General features: G+C 39.3%; 2 protein-coding genes across 5 annotated transcripts in view; one reads left to right on the forward strand and one right to left on the reverse strand.

Annotated features, from left to right (window-relative positions):
- Positions 1-6382, forward strand: part of LRRC57 (leucine rich repeat containing 57) — a 14023-nt gene extending 7641 nt beyond the window's left edge. The window contains exons 5-6 of the mRNA XM_025193341.1: positions 2217-2262; positions 2559-6382. Of these exons, the coding sequence (XP_025049126.1) occupies positions 2217-2262; positions 2559-2608 (96 nt within the window). The 3' untranslated portion in view covers positions 2609-6382. The remainder of the gene's footprint in view (positions 1-2216; positions 2263-2558) is intronic.
- SNAP23 (synaptosome associated protein 23) overlaps positions 4497-14108 on the reverse strand; it is a 31733-nt gene continuing 22121 nt past the window's right edge. For all 4 annotated transcript variants that reach the window (XM_014526387.2, XM_006036901.3, XM_014526386.2 and 1 more), the window contains exons 5-8: positions 13785-13902; positions 10111-10263; positions 8826-8970; positions 4497-6444 (exon numbers count right to left, since the gene is read on the reverse strand). In XM_014526387.2, coding sequence (XP_014381873.1) covers positions 6379-6444; positions 8826-8970; positions 10111-10263; positions 13785-13902 — 482 coding nt within the window. In that variant the 3' untranslated portion in view covers positions 4497-6378. The remainder of the gene's footprint in view (positions 6445-8825; positions 8971-10110; positions 10264-13784; positions 13903-14108) is intronic.

A 14108-nucleotide genomic window follows, 5' to 3' on the forward strand; every position in this document is an offset into this window, starting at 1 on the left:
TTTGCCATTCCGGGTTTGTCACCAGAAAGAAAAAGGCAGCAAGTGAAGCAGTGTAATCAGCAATGCTGGCTGCCTGGCAGGAGAGGACTTCCAAGACGAGATGAGACTGACCATATTAGCTTCACACTAAAATGATAGGTTGTTGCCAAGGATGCTTCAAACAAATACGGGCATTGAACTGGTAAATCTGCCTAAAGGCTGGTTTCTACTTCTGGGCTATTATAGCTTTCAGTTCACTTTATTCTCCTTTTTCAGGGCACACAATGACTTTAGCAGGAGATAAGGGGAATGCAATTCTCACTGGTGGCTGAGCTCAGGTGTTGGTCATAAGCTTTTTTTTTTTTTTTTTTTTTTTTTTTTTTTTTTTTTTTTACACAACAATTATTAATTCCCCTTTCAGGTGTTGCTTTAGGTTAGTTGAGCTACTTCTGTTGAAACACTTGTGTGGGAATGAGCTGAAGTTCTACTACCAACACAACTCCAAAGTGGCATACTTGCTGTAAATGTCTACTGGTATGGATAAAGCTAACTTTCACATGTCGTAACACTTCTTAAAATTGTGTACACTTTATGAAGCACAAAGAGTTAATGCAGTTAATTTATTTAAAGTATTTTATATTAATTGCTTTTTAAAATCAAATGATGTCTCTAGCATTCTTTTTTGTCATTTAAACTGTTGTAGAGATTCTCTTCTACCTGATAGAATTGCACTATGGTTCCTTTCTTCTTAAGCAGTATTTAATGATTACTCGACAGATTCTCAATATCTTTAGTAAAATATACTTTGCCAGAAAAGTTGATATCCTTGCACTGATTTAATACTTTCTGCAGAGCCACGTCAAGTTTTTTTCTTCACCTTTTTACAGCTGCCTTACTACCAAAAGCACTCAGCAAGATCTTGCAATTGTATGTAACTGGCACTAAAATGATAGCTATGCATTTGCTTATTTTAGTAAAACCCTTTAAAAAAAACTATACATCTTAATTCCATTTGAAATCTCCCACTTCAATGCATGTTTTTTACAAACTTATCTATAAGCCCTTTTTATTGAAGGGTACTTGTTTTTGTGTTTTACCCAATCTTGAAGGAAGCCTACACCTAAAACTGACAAAATAGACATGCTTTTCAAAAAGAGAAAATGATTGGTAGATATTAACTGTAGCTTGAGTAGCAAGTTTAACTAACTGCTATTGCATGTAGAAACAGAAGTGGTATTCCATCAAAGCACATTTTCATAGTAAGATATTAATATTACTTCTGCAGCTGATGTGAACTAGTTGCACTTAAAGGGAGGGACAGGCACAGTGCAAATGATGGGCAATATTTAAGTCCTCTCAGAGGCCTGTTAAATAAGGTTAGTTAGGAATTAAAAAATGCATAGAAAGTTAAAACAGCACTGAACTTCAGTTAATCTTGCTTGGATAGGTGGGTAGACTGAAATTAAAAAAAAAAAAAAATGACTACCAATTAAAGTCAGGTGCTACCATGAATTCCCTGCCCTTTAAAGCTTAGAACACGCATTCATTTTTCAGGAGTGCCTCACTAAGGGGAAACTTGAGCACTGTCCTTGTATGACTTATTCCAAGCATGAATTAGTATCTAATCAGTGTTCCCTGAAATCCACACTCCCTTCCATCTTAAGTATGTGCTACCAGTGCTGTAGCTTAGAGGGACAAAATTCATACTGTCCTTTAACAAGGAAAATTGCTTGCTCTCAGTGTAGAACTACTAAGAAGCAAACTTGAAGTATGAAAGGCAATGGAGAGAATAGTACTAGCTATGTATTTTATGAAATAATAAAAGTTCTACAAGCACTAGTGATAAGAGGTTGTTGGGTGACAAGTACATAACTGCTATAACTCATGGAAAAATAACTCATTTAATTAATCTGCAGGTAGATTGGAAAAACTCAGCATTAATTGGGGTGAATCAAGTCTTACCATACCAGTACTATTAGGGTTAAATACAGAAGCTACAGCTGAAATACTGTACAACTCCCCCCCCCCAACCCCCTTTTAAAAATAAGTGCATGTAATTCAAGCAAGCTGTTAACTTCAGGTAAGTAGGAGGTAGTTTCATTGCTTGGTGCAGAGGTGGTGAGGGGCATGTTGGTGCAGCAGATAGCCTGCAGGCTAGCCCCACTCCATTCAGCTGGCCCATGGGGCCAAAACTGTGGGCATCACTGCTCTTTTAACCGTCTAACTTATAATTGCAGCTGTTCATGCTGAGACAAAGAGGAGTACTTATGCAGCAGAAAATGGGTAAGAGGACAGCCCATCATTCCTTAACTTTCTTCATAAAATTATGAACAAGGAATCTTAAATGTTTCAGGTATATTCCACCTTAAGCATTATCAGATAGAGCTGTAGTGTTAATGCTAGCACCCCCATAGGCTAGTGGAGGGTTGTTTGTTTGTTTTTGCCAGAAAAGCTGTGAGAATCCCTCTTCAATTAATATAGCTGCAACCACATGAAAAAGTTTTCAAGTAGCAGAACTTAGTAGCATAAATATAAATAACTCATTTTCTGGCAATTTCACATAAATACTTTTCCTACAGGAGGCAAGAGAAAGCTATCTTATCGCAAAGGTAAACAGCCCTTCTCATAAGTTTGGAGATGCTTGAAGAATTTCTAGGTATGCTACCTGCTGTTGAAAAAAAGTCCAGCCCTGGACTTATGTACATCCTTGAATTACAGTAGCATATACTGCATTATCTTAATAAGAGTATTTACTCTATATGGGTGCCTCAGGTCATTCTTCCCCTACCCCACTCTTTGACCCACTTCACTTATCCTTTTTTCATTGCTCTGCAGCTACTTTACTGTCATACATTTACCCATAAAAATATTTAACCAATATGTTGCTATTTTAGCTCTGTGACACCACCTCAAGCGCTAGCTGTGGCTTGTAGGGCAAACAACTCTGCAGTGGGAATATCGAGGGGAGAGTTAGTTATGCACTCTTGTGCTCTCACCTTACCTCAGTTTTTTCACACCATTTTTCTTTTTTAATGAAGCTACTTATTGTCTCTGCATTTGTTGTTACATCAACAAACTTTGCAAACTAGAATTGCATTAGAAATCCACTAAGAATTATTGCAAAATAGTATACTGTTTGTCATGCAGCTGTGTGGATCACTTCCAAGGATGTATAGGAAAGCAGGTAAGCCATTAGGCATCATCTGAACTGCATCACGGATCATTTGTTATGTATGCATCTTCATCAAGCAAGTAAATAGAATGGTTTAGCTCCGCTTCATCATTGTATAACAAACCTTTGAGGATGTGGAGGCAGATATTTTGTTTAAGTAACCACAGCCAGCTACAGCTGTGCAAAAGCACCTTAGAACAAGAATCATGCGAGAGAGGAAAAGGAGTGAGACCTTGGGAATTGGTTCTGCCAAGTTTTCCCAAAGGTAAGATGATTAAAGTTCTGTATTTTATCATACATAATGGCTTAATGATGCAAACCAACCATAAAAGAAGTTTCATTCTGTATGCTATTCAGAATTGTACTTGACATAAAAAGAAAATATGCACATAAATAACTTTTATTCTATCTAGTACATACGATGAAATTATTACAGTTTAGGCCAACAAAAATGAGAAGCAAACCATTGGTGTGTAGATAGCTTTGACACATCAGTGCCCTAACCCCTTCAAGGCCCCAGTTCTGTACAACATGAAAACACTGATATTCTGTTAGTTAATCAAGCTGTATCCATGTGCTGTCACATTGGCACAAGGGTTGTACAGTAATTAGGTCCCAGGTGAGCTGTATAAACACAAGCAGTGTCACATGGGAAACTGTTTTAACCTGCAATATTACATTTTTGTGCATCACTGATGGTACTAGTCTTCATAGCTAACATATTTAGTTTCTGTAACAGCAGCATGGGAAGTCAAACAGGTAAAAAAAAATTTTTTTTCAGTAGTGGGGGATGGGAGGGGAAAAGGGAAGTAGAGTATTCCAAAGGAATCATAGAAGAAGTTCTAGAACAGGGGTGCTCAACCCCTGGCCTACAGGTTAGATCCAGCTCACAGGTACACAGGGAATCCTGTGATCTGTGGCCCTGCACTAAAGAAACTATTGAGTTTCCTATCCTGAGCAGAACATCATTGCTGAAGTGAACAAAAGCCCAAAACGCTGTTTACATGAAATGTTTTGGGTTTTTTTCCAACTAACAGACTTACAGTGGAGGGGGGTGGGGAGGATCTTAGGTATTCAAATCCCTTTAAAACAAATAAAGCAACACAAATACAAAAAACCCAACACTTTCCCATGCGCTGTTTAAGAGCTTGTAGGAGCCTGCAGTATTTCTGAGTACTACTTTGCTACCCATGTGGGCATCCTTCCAGCTCTTTCAGAAGTCAACATACAACCACAAGAAGTATCCATTATCAGTGAAAATTGGCATCATGAACCAAGCTAATACTAGATTTTCCACAGTGTTTTATCTAGCCTTCTAGTTACGTCTCGCTTTCATTTTTCATGGCCAGGATTTGTTTGCAGCAAGATGTCCCTGAAGTGGCTTAAAAAATGCTAGTTAGAGTATGTTACATACCTAATATTTGGTTAATGTGTGACCAAAATTACCCATCTTGTGACATTTTTGCATGTTAGGTTTAGCCCAGAATTTTCTAAAGGCTGCAAATACTCAATTACTGGAAAAAGTGTTTCGTATGGAATCCTCAAGTGACTTGTGCAGAACCCTCCCTTTCCCGCAAAGTGCTAGCACTGAATATCACAGCTTAGGTTACATATTAGTATCCACTTCAGTCTATGAATGATTTATAACAGCTTTCTCTACTCCTGGAACAATCCACTTGTGGTTTTAAACTTTTAGGAGAACACTGGGAAGAGCAGATTAAATGCATTTGCAAAACAAAACATGAACAATCTGTTCATAGGAACAACAAATCCCTTTCCAACCCAGATAGCTACTCCTCTATTACAGAAAAACTGGAACGTTCTGGTTGTAAGCCACTTGGATTTGGTTCATTTCCCACTATACGTTTTAAAGGCTGATCACTAAGCTGGTTTATTACAGCAGAACTAGAGCAAGCAAATTGTTCCCAGAACAAGGGAGAAAAGAAAAGTAGTTCATGAAATATTTGTTCTTTCAAGAAACATTGCTACAAACTAAAGATTTAAAATGTTAGTCACTTATTGTAAATTTGTTGCCAAGTAACAATTCAGCCTGATATACTCCAAAAAGCAGTTTCGACTGTGACAGCTATTACCTATCATTTAGATTAGGTGGGAAGATAACGTGTACATACTTCAGTAGGATGACTTCTTACACAGGCTTTAAAAAGAACAAGTCTGTCAGACTTCAGAAGATATTTCTTCCATTATAATGATTCAGAGATTTAAAAAGCTGCCCCAGAGCCACTGTAGGGGAACAAAAGCCTTTATATAAACCCCATTGAGATTTTTGATACAGCACTGGATTACATTTGACACAGATCTATACAAGTACAAGATGTCTGCTTTACTATATATTCAGTCTGAAGTCCCTCTTGTGAGCTCAGATAGTTCTATTCATTTTGAAGTTGTCCAAAGCTTTATGGCTACTTAAAAAAGTTGTGATATAATTGCTAGGGAAAAAAAATGCAGCAGAAGTTGCTAACCATGCCATTTCTTTTTTCCTTAATGTAAAGTGATGGATTAAAGCCTGTGTACCCCTCAAATTTAATTTAACATTACAATTTGTGTTTAAACAAATATGTATTAAAGCCCTCAACCTAAATGTAGTAGCCATTGGACTATAACTTGTTAAATCTGATAGTTCAAACTTAGCCCCCCAAAACCTTTCATAAATTGCTTGGAAGTTAAACCAACCACCTGCAAAACTATGGATTAGCCTGCTAAATTAAGAAATACCAGACATAAGAATCAAGCCCTTATTTTAGTGAGGGTAGACAACTCTGAGGTAATTCAAAGGAACGTAAAGCATATGAAGTGCCCTGTCCAACCTTTCCACAAGTGTTAACTCATGTTACACCACCATTTTCCCCAAATGGAACAGAACAGTTTGTGCAGTGGAAGGGATGAGGAATATATTAAGAGTAAAAAAGGTGGGGGGGAACCAAACCAAAAACCGAAAGCTGTGAAAGCAAGCCCTGCACAGGCTGAATTAAAATGAGATTAAAACAGGATCAATTCTTTTCTATGAAGAGTGAATTAGGTTGGCAACTTTGCTGGAGAAGTCAAAGCCAAGTCTGAATACAAGGCCAAGAAAAGGGAAACCCTAATGAAGCAGCTTCCTTTTCACTCTTCACAGCCCTTTTTATTCTGAGATACAGGAAGTTTCACAGATCCATGAAAATGGTGGCTTGCAGCTGGAGAAAGATATTGGACAATGGCAGCAGGCTTTAGCTATCAATGAGTTTCTTGGCTCTGACATTGGCATGCTCAATGCGATCTTTGTTGGTATCCGCCTGAAACATAAAAAGCATGTTTAAGAACAACAGGCAACTGGAAGACTTTATGCCAAGCAAAATTAACATACTAAATTCAAAGTCCACCCCCACCCCATAGGCTGGTCCACAGAACTGCGCTGTGCTACTATTTGGATTCGTAGAAGGGAAATGGGAAGCCTTTGTTGTTGACTCAGTAGTGGCTTGTAGTTTTGCAAAAGGGCAGAAAGATTGTATTAGTTCTCTTTCATCACTCTAGCCATCCTCTTGAGGCTTTAGAGGAGCTGGGAGAAATTATATAGGGAAATCTGACAAGGATTTTCCTCTAAGCTTACTTCAGTGACTAGTAAGGTAAGTGGCTTTCCACAATACTTTGTTTCTCTGATAGCAGCTGAGGTAGGATAGGGTTTAGGAAATAACTTTGCAGGAACTTCACTGTTTAAAACACACTTTTTTCATATTAGGGGCTTGGACTGTATAAACCAATTAAAAAAACCCCACAAGCTAAAAGTCACTGTCAGACGACACAAGTTTAATCTAACCTAACCACCTGGATTTAAAAACCAAAACAAAACCCCCAAAAAACAAGCCACACCCCACACACAAGCCAAAGTGTTACATCAGCGAGGCCTACAAGGAGCCCATGAAATTCTATAGTCCAGAAGATACTTAGACATCCAAATTAGGATTTAAAGTGTTGGGTCTCCAAAAAGTTGTTCTAGCCTCACTGTCCAGCCATTGGTTCTTGTTCTGACCATCTCAAATTAAAGAAACACACTTTTAGGTTTTATAAATAACTGATCTTTCCCCAAACAGACAGTAAACAGGTCATTGCCATAAGACAGCTCCTTCATGTCTCACTGAAGGACAAACCCTTCCTGTTCCTAGCTATTTTAAAACACTTTTTGAACTAGCCATGTTTTTGACCACCAGTCAGAGCTGCATACTGGCAATACTGCCAAAACTTATACTACAGGTATAAAGCAGGGAACGTGGAGAGTTGTATTTACTGTTAGCCACATTATATTGAACCAGGTTGACTGGTGTTTTTTTAATTCTTCCCTGGGTACAAAACCTGTAATTGGTGTAAATCACCTTTGTATTTCTTCTTGTACTATTAAGACCCTTTGGTTGTGGTTAAGGACTTTCAGGTTCCCTTCTTGCTAGCTAGCAATCAAGCTGCAAGCAATTATCAGCTTCCCTTTTCAGTTCTCATTATATATATGTGTAATATTATTATTACTTTTGTTTCCCTTTTTAGCTAGCATGGATTTTAAAGGGTGAAATCCATCACTTCTTGGTGACTGCTGAACTGGAGTGCAGGGAGAAAGAGGTGGTGCAACTTTAAAGCACCAATTAAGAGCTCAACACCTTCCTATTTTTGGAACACTCAGCTTGCGCCATCCTAACTTGCACCCATAAAAGCTACTAAATGCTTAAAATTCATCATCGGTTCATCTTAATAAGAACATGAGAATTGCCATTTACTGGGTTGGACCATAGGTACATCTTGCTAGTCTCCTGTGTCAGTGGTAATGACTGGATGCTGAAAAGGGAGAGTGAACTGGGTATGAGCAGGGCTCCCCCCACCCTGTTTTTCATTTGCAGCTTCCAGCATTTTTAGGGTCTATGAAGTTCTAGTTCTGAGCTTGTGCCCCTCACTCCCATGCTCAACAGCTACTGATACTCCTTTCCTCCAAGAATTTGTTCAATCCTTTTGAATCTGGCTACACTGCCAGCTTCCACAATGTCTGGTGGCAAGGAGATCCACATTTGAATTACATGCTGTATGAAAAAAGGACTTCCTTTTGTTAGTTTTAAATGCATTACCTACTAGTTTCTTCTTATGACCCCTAGTTCTCATCTTGGTAGAAACAGTAAATAAGACATCCCCATTTACTTTCTCTTTGCCATTTAGAGAAAATGATGTTTAAAACAACAACACCACACTCAAAAGAGTAATATTGTGTGTTAGAGGACTATGAGCAAGTTTTGTGCATTGCAAAGAAATTGTACTAGAAGTCTCATGCTGCTGCAAGAAAAAACCCCCACTGTAGCAAGTTTCCTCCCAACTTAGTGTGGATGAACAGCTCTCTAAGCATCCAATTCTACAGTCTGATTGATGTTTGACTCTTGGAAGTACTTCATTTTGATTAATCAGTTAGAACGTTGATCCCAACATTGACAGCACACAGTTTGGAAGTGCATTGTTACAAGTTATAGATTATATTCAGGGATTGGTAGTAAGAGTTTAGTGCACTACCATCAAGATGCTTGCAGTGGTAAAATGCATCATAAAGCACAAAGGTAATTCCATTTACTTAAACAGTTCCTTATTATTTTATCTTTCCAACTAGGTCAAAAAGGTGAAGGTGGCAGGGACAGGACTCCTTGGCTCTTACCTTCTCATTTATCCGGTCTATCTGTTTGTTCTGTGAATCAATCTCATTGCCCATATCCAAAGCCATGTGTTTTAGATTCCCTAGGATAGTTCCCACCTGAGTCAGATTTTCTTCCATCTCATCCTCTCTGGCATCATTTGTTATCCTATTGATTATCAAGGGAGAAAGCTGTGTTCAGGAACCAAGAAATTGCTTCCCCACCTGAGATTTTATTCTGGGATTGCCCACTAAAAAACACACGAGTCATTACAAACTTTATTTCCAAGTCAAGGGGTCTGCAATTATCTAGTACCATGTAATCAAGCTTTCAACCTCATTCTTGATTTCATGTTGCTAAAGTGGACGCAGTTTCATTAAAAGACTCCTCAAAATTCAAAAGGACAATCCTCAGACTAAGCATTACAATAGTAGCTATGCATTTAGAAAAAAGTTAGAGCGCTGCACTTTTGATCCTCTCCATCCAGAAACAGGAGAACAGTAATTGGTATTCTCTTTATTTCAAATGCTATGAAAAGTGAAACTATATGGAAGTCATCAAGCAAAAGCAACCCCTTTCTGATCAGCACTAGAACAGAGGTCAGCAGCCCCTGGCACATGCAGGAACATGGCAGGGCAAGGCCATTTTGTTCAGCATGCCACAGCTAGCCCAGGCTCTAGGCAGCTGCCACCAACCATGGAGCCCAGGCTACTTGCAGCATGTAGCAGAAAGGCTTCAAGTCCTACTGCAAGCAGCCTGGGCTCCATGGCTGGCACCTAGGCTGCTTAGCCAGACAGCTGCACCAAGCTCTGGTGCCCCAGCCAGGCTCCATGGTGGCAGCACAGCTGCATGCACATGACCATAGAGCCTGGCTGGGGCTCCAGAGCCTGATGCAGCTGTTTGCAGCCTTCCAGCTGCCTGCCACAGTTGGCCTGGTCTCTGGGCAGCTGTAGCAGGTGGCAGGCAGGCTGCAAACAGTTGCAGCAAGGTCTGGAGCTCTTGCATTGCTCCAGGGCAGCAGCAGGTGCACGCAACTCTTGGGGTGCATGTCAGGGATGGGGCTGGGGCAGCACAAAATTGGCCATTCCCCTACCATCCACCCAGAGGCATATGTGCACCCATTGCCAGCAACAAGGATTGGGCCCCTTGTGGCTCCCCTGCCATCTGCCTCCAGCATGTCAAATCAAGGCATGTGTGGAGGCTGGTGTGTTTGGCAGTCTGGCCAAAAATGTTGCTGACCCCTGCACTAGGTTACATATCTAGTCACTACTTGAATTCATTTGGGCATGTAGAGATAGACAAACATACCGTGTAACATATCCCCCGCCTGCTCCTCCAGCCGTCTGTTGTTGGTTCTGATTTACACGTCTTGGTTGCTTGGCTACCACGTTATCTGTTGTAATCTCTGAACTTTCACCCCAGGTTGTTTTGTATGCCTTGCTAGATTCAAAGTTCTTTGTCCTTACAAGAAAAAAAGGTGTTGATTTAGTACAGGAAGTGTTGGCTGCATCCTCCTTGATTTTGTATTTTAAATTTCATTGCAGAACATTTTTTGCCTCCCTGCCTGCCATCTGACACCTTCAGGGAAGGAATTCTACCTGATCAACACATCAAAGAGCTATTCAACACAGCTCACAAAGACACTCTCATGGACCCGGAGGGATAGCCTTCCATCTTCAGCTCCCTCTGTGCAAAAATGAAGTTTATTTCCTACCTATGGGGACTTTTTACCATCTTGTACCATCTACACTTTTCCCAGAAGCCTGACAAAGGAACTTTGATCCCAAAAGCTTGCAGAAAAGGACAATTTTCTTGCCATTTTCCACTTGGTCTAATAAAAAGGGATAATTTTGGAACCAAGAATTCTAGTTTTTTTGTATGTCCTCCTTGTTTAGGTACACAAGCCAGGGGATTGTTAACTTTTTATAGACCTGGTTCCCCTAAGTCACTTCCACCCTGTCAACATAGAAAGCAATAAAAAAGTGAAAGCACTATAACTTATCCCAATATAACTATTATAAAATCAGTGCAATCAGACAGACCAGAAGCAACAATTGTGACCATCTAGACAAGAGATCAGGCTAATACAGATTGTAAGACTTCCATCAGTGCAGCCTAAATGCTTATACTAGAAAAGAATAAGCTTAAAATGCTCTTATGTCAGTTATAACTGCATCCACACTTTGTGCTGCGCTGGAATAAAGGAGAGAGAGATTTGGAGATGGGCAAGAGAAAGCAGCCCTCTAATCTAAAGAAGAGCTATTATGAAATCAGGCCTTAAATTATTTTTTTGGGGGGGGGGAAAAAAAAAAAAAACAAAAAAAAAAAAACAACCAACCAACCAAAAACCCTCTCCCTCAGATTTTAATTACTGTTTGCTGTAATAACACTAGGACTGCAGATGAGCAAAGCAGCAAAAAAACCTATTTTGCATTGGCTATGACCCTGAACAAGTCAGAATGATCAAAAATATCTTTTCAAGAAGCAAACTTGGGAATCCAAATCTGGTCCAACTGAAGAAGTCTACTCCATTTCACAACTTCTCCTTGATTCTGCAATTCATTTAAGGTTTTATGATAGGAGATGCCCATGTCAAACAGAATGGACTTAAGTTATTTGCTACTCCTGGATCACGGAGTAAATCATGATGTTCAGAAATAGTCTAACTGGTATAAAAAAGACAAAACAAAAACAAACCCTTAATAGAACCATGCATCTTCAACAGAAACAGTGGAAAGAAACTTAAATAAAAACACAGTAACTGGTAACTACCTCCAAACTGAGATGCAGCCCTACTACAAATCTGATTCCTTTTTGTACTCCGATTCACTTTAAGACATGTCCATTAATTCCTATTCATACAAGAAGAAACTCACTTCTGCATGGGGGTGCACATATTAGGTAAAGGGATAATTAACATTTTAGTTCTTCAGTGGGATGGTATAGGGTTCAGAAGGGTAGAGCGTCTCTCAGATCATGCAAGAGTCCAGGAACCATTTTCCTTGAGTTGTGGGGCCGACAGAAAAAGCAGCTTCTTCTCAAAACTTACTGTGTTCATTGAAGGAACTTGAGAGGGAGCAAGTCTGCAGTTAACAAACAACAACCTAACCAACATCCTTTAAAAAGCTACTATAGTTACTGAAGAAAGCCAATATGCTCAAGATCTGCAGTGACACAGTAAAACTCTAGCATTTACAGCCCAGGTTCAGCCAGCTGGATTAGGGTTAACAGGCTGCTATGACTGACCCATTCCCTAGCATATATTCTTGTCTATAAACAAACATCAATATTACAACACAAAAGCAGACACGAGACTTCTTGCATGCATACAGCATGCACATGCAAGTGTGCATCCAATTAGAACATCACCTTAGACAGCTGGTTAAGAGTACAGGGTGCCCTTGTCTTAAAATCCACTTTCACCAGTTAATCGAATCCAGCTTCTCGTACTTAGTCTTCATTTTTAGAAAGTAAGTGAGGGTGTTAGGAGAGAATGAGAAAAGAGACAGTAAAGACCAAACAAGCAAACAGTTGTTAGTGACACAGATTTTTCAGAGTACAGCTAAGGTTCCATGTTGGAAGAAAACAAAACAAAAAAAATTATATTTATAAAGCAGTCTTCAAGTGAGGGAAGGAGAAAAAGAGAAGTTATTCCCAGTGATGTATATCTGTGCAAAATCTATCACTCAGTGGAATTTGGGATGAAAGGACTGTACCAAGTGGATTTGAAGAGCTGATAGCTTTTTATCTTCCTCCATTTAATCTATTTCTCACCACACATACCAAAACCTAAGGCACTTCATTAGGTCAGTCATCTTACACAGTTAATATATTTGGAACTGCTACAAAAATGCTTTAAACACAGCATGAGATAGTATTTAACAGAGGATGTCAGTGAAAAGATACCAGCTCACTGCCTATGACTGCAATGAGCAACATGTGTGAAACCTAGAAATCTGCCAAGAAGGAAGATATCCAAGTGAAATCATATTTTGAGACAACAACTTTGACCTAAACTACAGGCCAGAGCTATTAATTTCAGATTTATAAAATAAGGTGAACCTTCAGAATTGGAAATAGTTTTCCATTTTAATCTAGAATGGTCACTTAACATTATGATCTGAATGAGCACAGGCTGTTATCTTGAGGTATTTTAACTTGGAGTTAATCCACCTGATTCACAATCTTTCATATCAGGCTTCTTTTGGCTTTTATCAATGGACCATGAGAATGAAGACTGTATACACAAGTTCATTGGAAGAATATGCATGAGAATTTCTTCTTTCCCCTACCACTACTTTCTTTGTATAGTTTCAACTCAATTACACATTTTTAAATACCAATTAACCTACCTAGAGTCAGCAATGCTCTGCTCTTCACCTCACTTTTTGCTGTAGAATGTTTAAGCAAACAGAAGTGCCATTTAGCCAATTTCAGAAAAAGCCTTTTATTACCTGACACTTTCCAATAGGTTGGTAGCAACACTGATGAACAAATGAAGTATTACAAATGAAACTGGAGAAAGATTAAAACCGATAGACCAAAGCTTATTCCTCTTTTCCTTTCTCCGCTCCCACTGCAGTGTACAACATGCAATTTCTATTAAATGCTAGACCTTTTTCCCCACCTCCACTTAGGAGGATTGGGTGGGGGGGCCTTCAGTAGAGAAATATTTTGGAGAGGGAGTGGTTTTTAGATGCCACCTTCCAATGCAAAGTTATTAGCTTAAAGCAGATTAGCATTCCATTGTGCAAGACGCTATACAAATATGTTAATACCCATCATCCAAAAAGTCAAGATAACAAATGGCTACTACAGGCACGTTTTAGCTACTAGTATGTGAAGAGTACTATTTCAACAAGCTATTCATAAGTATCAGATGCCTCTAGGGAATTTTAACTACTAGTGTCGACTCTCCCTTTCCCCAATAGGATATTTTTTGTAGGCTCCTAGAACTTGCACCCAAATATGAACCAACTGACCTTTTACAAGGACAGATGCAAAGACCACAACACTTATTGAGTTCTGTCAAAGTCTTCTCAGCTTCTCTCATGTCCTTATTTATCTGGTCCATGCCTTCTTCTATACGATCTAGTTTTTCTAAAAGGAAGTAGACAAAGCTTGAGGAGATCAGACATTACCAGAGAATTCTATCTGAAAGGGTGGCATCTAAACTGCAAGATATATTTGCACACTGACACTCCCCCCCAAAAATGCACTTCTTTGAAAGGTTAAGTGCTAGTGGCATATGTCACAACAGATGCTGCTTGCAGGTTTCTAGAATTCCTTGCTTAAGAGTCTCCCCC

The sequence above is a fragment of the Alligator sinensis genome, unplaced genomic scaffold, assembly GCF_000455745.1.
Source record: "Alligator sinensis unplaced genomic scaffold, ASM45574v1 scaffold1336_1, whole genome shotgun sequence".
Classification (NCBI taxonomy): Eukaryota; Metazoa; Chordata; order Crocodylia; family Alligatoridae; genus Alligator; species Alligator sinensis.